Below are 6,000 nucleotides of genomic sequence, written 5' to 3'. Positions count from 1 at the left end.
CAGTCTGTTACACTATGTGGTGTAAAACCTGGTGTTTAAAATTTGCTAAATGCTCTGGCAAACATTCATTTTGTGAATTATCTATTTCGTATGGTAAAATGTCCACTACATGAGAGAATAGCATCACAGTAATGATGCCTAATTCAGTTTTGTATCCCCTGCAGCACTTAGCTTGATGCCTTATACACAGTAGGCATTCAATAAATATTTGATGAAGGAAACTAACCATCATAGCCAGAACTTGAGGTTCTGTAATTACAAAACATAACTGAAGCCAAATTTTAGCTATTAAAAAAGCAGAATATTACATTTAAAACATTTTAGTGAATCTTTATTTTTTTTTATTATTATTTTTTTTTTGAGACGGAGTCTTGCTCTGTCACCCAGGCTGGAGTGCAGTGGCCGGATCTCAGCTCACTGCAAGCTCCGCCTCCCGGGTTTACGCCATTCTCCTGCCTCAGCCTCCCGAGTAGCTGGGACTACAGGCGCCCGCCACCTCGCCCGGCTATTTTTTTGTATTTTTTAGTAGAGACGGGGTTTCACCGTGTTAGCCGGGATCGTCTCTCGATCTCCTGACCTCGTGATCCGCCCGTCTCGGCCTCCCAAAGTGCTGGGATTACAGGCTTGAGCCACCGCGCCCGGCCTTTAGTGAATCTTTAAATGAGAATTTTAATTCTGCTAACAACTAAAATACACATAGCATAATTTAGTAATTTGATATGAAAGCTAAAAGACTCATCAGAAAGGTAAGGACATTTTGGGAAATGCTTAGAAAATGCTGTGATTTTATTCATAGTATATACACCACAAAACAGACACTTTGCATTATTTTGGTTACTTCAAAATTTAAAATCAGCTTGTTTTTCAAATCGCTTTTTTTCATGACAGATGCTGAGTTCTGACCCATTTTTTTTCCCTGACAATATCAATAGGCTGCCCGACTACATGATACGATTATGTTTTTAGCATTTAAATTTAAGACTATGGCTCAGTGTTTGAAAAATAAATAAATTAACAAAAGAGAAACATTATTAGGAGGAAAAAGAAAACATATTCACCACATGATAAAAAAAAAATCACTCCTTAAAAATCAATAAGTGGTGTGAGCATTATTTCACTCATCCTACTTGGAAGCACTGTAATACCAAAATACAAATACAACAGAACCCACAGATAGCCTGGAATGATAGAGAGGCCATCACTAATTAGGTGCTAGGTGACAATATAAATACAAATAAATGAAAGTACAAATTAAAAAAAACTTGTTTTTAGCTTAATTGTTGGTGCAGAATGTATGGCGGGGGCTGGCTGGCTGGCAGCCGCTTTAGCTTTGCTTGCTTGGCTTGCTCGAACGGCAGTTTCTAGACGCACTTTCAACTCAGGAGCAGCTCCCATTACCGTCTTGAAAGCATGTGGATACAGAGGTCCAATATGCATTAAATTCTGGAGTGCAAACTCATGAAGATCTTTGGAAGCTGAAGTTGCTGAGGCAAAAGAATTTTCATCCAGCAGATAAGATATCAAAGTGGGAACTAAAAGAGCAAGTAGCTGGACTCCTGTAAATAATAAAGTATGAAAAAAGATCACAAACATAAAGATTATAATAAACTTTAAAAACTAGGCAATTGCCATGGAAGACTGAACTGTAATAAAATATAAGTAAACATGCACAGCCTACTTTAGACCTCAATAACGAGTAATTAATATTAAATATTTACTAAATGTCCAAGCTGGAAACCAGGTTTGTAAATTATATTTTTACATTTACATTAATTTGCTTTACTTAAATAAAAAATGGGCCAAAGGTTAAAAAGTAATAAAACACTTTACAATTGCCATCTGTAGAATGTATCTTGAGAGTAAGATTATAAAATTTGTACGGGCATTCTAGAATCAGGAGATTGGGCGTGGGGAACAGAAACCTGAAAAGCATCTATTTACCATTATTTAACTAAAACTAGTTGTTTCTTTCCTCTTTAAGTAGAAACACAATACAACTTTTTTCCTATTTCATCATCCCCCAAAACTCGCAGTGAGGGGAAATTCCTCAAAACTAAGGGAATACATAAGCTTAGGGTCAAAAAAACAAGAACCTATGTCTGACTGATATAAATTCCAAGTTCTTAAAAAAAGATTTATTTGGAGGCTTCATCTCCTTTTGGTAGTCTTTTGTCAGTTTTTCGTCTTTACTTATTAACAACTCCATCCTGAGATACACGTTTCATTAAAGGTGATACTTTTCTAAAAATTAACCTTTATATGTAATTGTGTGTGTGTATAACATCTCTTATAATCACATTGAGAATTATGTTTTCTCCCCCTTAATTACTGTTAATTTTTGTAGAATGACAATCGATGCAACTGTAAGGCAGCAGGTAGCATCTGGTAGAGAATGTGTGACACTCACTGATGTCAGCAAGGACAGTCATAAAAATCAGCTAAGCCTTTCCAGAATCCCAGTCCCACCCTGGACCTTACTGCCTATTTTCTTTCCCTGCTGTATTTTTTTTCTTCACAGCTCCTATCAATTCCTGCATCGAACTATAGATGTTATATCTACATCTAAAATTGATATATCCATCTTCATCACTATATAAAATTATACAAAGACTATGTCTACATATAATAGACACACACACATACACACACACACACACACACACACACACAGGTATAGGGGACGAAAAGTGTTTATTGTCAGTGTTTTCCTACCATAAATGTAAGCTCCACGAGCTCAGGGACCTTTGCCTGTTTTATTTCATGCTAAATTCTCAATGCCTAGAACACTACCTGGTACACAGGCATTCAATAACTATCCTTTGAACGAATAAACATACACACTCTTTCTCTTGGCAAATACCCAGAAGTTTCCAATTAATAGGATTTTTTTTCCATATTAAGTTTTCAGAAGAAAGGTAAAAGGTTATTTTTAAAGTCCCAGGTAAATCCTCCAATCTTCTAGATTTAATTTAATTTCCCTCATGTAGAATGTTAATAGTACTATAGGGGTAGGCGCGGTGGACTCATGCCTGTAATCCTAGCACTTTGGGAGGCCGAGGTGGGCGGATCCCTTGGTCAGGAGTTTGAGACCAGCCTGGCCAACAGGGCGAAACCCTGTCTCTACTAAATATACAAAAAATTTGATTAGGCGCGGTGGCTCATGCCTGTAATCCCAGCACTTTGGGAGGCCGAGGTGGGCAGATCACCTGAGGTCGGGAGTTTGAGACCAGCCTGACCAACATGGAGAAACCCTATCTCTACTAAAAATACAAAAAAAAAAAAAAAAAAAAAAAATTAGCCGGGCATGGTGGCGCATGCCTGTATTCCCAGCTAGTTGGGAGGCTGAGGCAGGAGAATCGATTGAATCCGGGAGGCAGAAGTTGTGGTGAGCCAAGATCGCACCATTGTACTCCAGCCTCGACAACAAGAGCGAAACTCTGTCTCAAAAAACAAAACAAAACAAAATAAGAAAACCCAAAAATATTAGCTGGGTGTGGTGGCACATGCCTGTAATTCCAGCTACTCTGAGTCTGAGGCAGGAGAATTGCTTGAACCCGGGAGGCAGAGGTTGCAGTGAGCCGAGATCGTGCCATGGGTGACAAAGTGAAACTCCCTTTCAAAAAAAAAAAGTTAATAGTATTATAAAAGCTGGCTTTCATAATCAAAAATAAAGTAGAGAATTATAAAATATATATAAAATTATCTTCAGTGTACTGGCTTGCTAAATCGGAAGAGGTTGCAATAGGTTTTCAAAAGTAGGTTGTAAATTAAGGTTTTGGTTTTAACAATTTTAAAATATAACTGGAAAAATTATAAGTTATTTAAGTATTCATCAAATATCGAGAAATACGCTAAGTATTATAGGAAATGTTACATAATTCGTTTCTACCTGGATGCTTTTATTATCTAAATGAAAACAGTAGACAGCACATAGAACAATTAGAGTACTAAGTGCTAAAAAACGTGGGTAGCATTTCAGTATAGAATTCACCAAGAGACTCATGAAGCTGAGGAATACTTTGGGATTTTATTTGGTTGGTTACAAATACCAAATAAATTATATAAAGGGTAAGATCAGAGTGAGCTAAGTAATTAGGCAATATTCCTCAAAGAAAAGATCTAATGTAGGTTTAACGGATTTGTATAAGAAGAAGAGAAACAACAACGGAGGAAAGAGAAAATAATATGAACAATGTAAAATGATTAAAAGGAGCACAGAAAGGAAACTGGTCCGGTCAGGTTAGTAGGTACACGTTGGGGAGCAGAAAAAACATTTTGAAAAGCAAGCAAAGATGTTCAGACTTGATGCTGTAAGGAAACAGTAAACTTTTCAAATTCTTTTTTTTTTTTTTGAGATGGAGTCTCACTCTGTCGCCCGGGCTGCAGTGCAGTGGCCGGATCTCGGCTCACTGCAAGCTCCGCCTCCCGGGTTTACGCCATTCTCCTGCCTCAGCCTCCCGAGTAGCTGGGACTACAGGCGCCCGCCACCTCGCCCGGCTAGTTTTTTGTATTTTTTTAGTAGAGACGGGGTTTCACCGTGTTAGCCAGGATGGTCTCCATCTCCTGACCTCGTGATCCGCCTGTCTCGGCCTCCCAAAGTGCTGGGATTACAGGCTTGAGCCACCGCGCCCGGCCAACTTTTCCAAATTCTTAAGCAAAGGAGAGATAAAATTACTTTAGGTAAATTTGATGGGGAATATCACCTAGGAAAACTATTATAGTTATCTATTTAGGAGGTGATTAGATATAAGACTAGGGTACAAGTTTCTCTTGAATCCTAGAGAAATTTCAGAAAGAGATAGGGCAAGATTTGAATAATAGAGTCAATAAAGATGATGAACAAGGAGTCAAATATAATTCTAATATTTTTAGCTTATAACCTTGGTCATGCAGGGTGAGAAAACATATACGGCCCATTCTTATACTGGATACTGTAAAGTTGAAAACAAAATTAACACCTGTAAATGAGATGAAAAAAGTTGAGTGACTTAAATTCAAAAGCTGAAAACTTACCCTCTTGGAATCATGTAACCATATAAAATATGAAGTATAAAAATGTTGCCATCAAATGAATATGATTTACATCCATTCATTTATTTGATGGTATCCTCCTAATGAATGTCATCTTATTTCACTAATAAGACTTGTTTGCCTTTACTTTTTGCATGGCATTTAGCCTTAGATTTAGTTTTAATTTTAAAAACAGGCGAACTGCTTATTCTACCTCTTAAAAGTCTTGTTAGAGTACAAAATATCTGTTATCTGAGTGAAGCAGTCCATTAAAAAAATGAAGAAATCATGATGGTGCCTTTTTTTTTTTTTTGAGACAGAGTCTCACTCTGTTGCCCAGGCTGGAGTGCAGTGGCACGATCTCGGCTCACTGTAACCTCTGCCTCCTGGGTTCCAGCGATTCTCCCGCCTAAGCATCCTGAGTAGCTGGGACTACAGGTGTGTGCCACCACGCCCGGCTAATTTTTTTTTTTTTTTTTTAAGAAGAGACAGGGTTTCATCATATTGGCCAGGCTGGTCCTGAACTCCTGACCTCATGATCCGCCTGCCTTGGCCTCCCAAAGTGCTGGCATTACAGGCGTGAGCCACCATGACCGACAGATGGTGCTGATCATTGATACACCTCACTAATAACACTACAGATTGGTCTGGTTGATAGTTGAAATTACAATGCTTTGGTTGTTTTATACCTTAAACTGAAAAAGGGTCGTTTATTTCAAGGACATTGTTAAAGTCTAACTAGCTATTAAACTAAATTATGCAAAGACATATATATTTTTACTGTCAAAAAAAAATACAGAATTAAAAAACAAACAAAAGGGTTCCCTTCCCTATCTGTCCTCATGCTAAATTTAATTCCAAATTAGGGTGCCTGTACAAGAATTGATCCCAAGAGTCAACTCAAAAATATTTTAAATACTAGAAGGCAATAAAACTTAGTGCTGGGATTACAAAGTGAATAAGATTCAGTCCTCATCTATATGGAATTTA

General features: G+C 37.6%; 1 protein-coding gene across 6 annotated transcripts in view; it reads right to left on the bottom strand.

Annotated features, from left to right (window-relative positions):
• Positions 1 to 765: 765 nt before the first annotated feature.
• Positions 766 to 6,000, bottom strand: part of HEATR5B (HEAT repeat containing 5B) — a 106,104-nt gene continuing 100,869 nt past the window's right edge. For all 6 annotated transcript variants that reach the window (XM_015112109.3, XM_015112105.3, XM_015112106.3 and 3 more), the window contains one exon: positions 766 to 1,556. In XM_015112109.3, the coding sequence (XP_014967595.2) occupies positions 1,252 to 1,556 (305 nt within the window). In that variant the 3' untranslated portion in view covers positions 766 to 1,251. The remainder of the gene's footprint in view (positions 1,557 to 6,000) is intronic.

This window comes from Macaca mulatta, chromosome 13 (genome assembly GCF_049350105.2).
Source record: "Macaca mulatta isolate MMU2019108-1 chromosome 13, T2T-MMU8v2.0, whole genome shotgun sequence".
Lineage (NCBI taxonomy): Eukaryota > Metazoa > Chordata > Mammalia > Primates > Cercopithecidae > Macaca > Macaca mulatta.
This window is presented reverse-complemented; position numbering and strand designations above follow the sequence as displayed.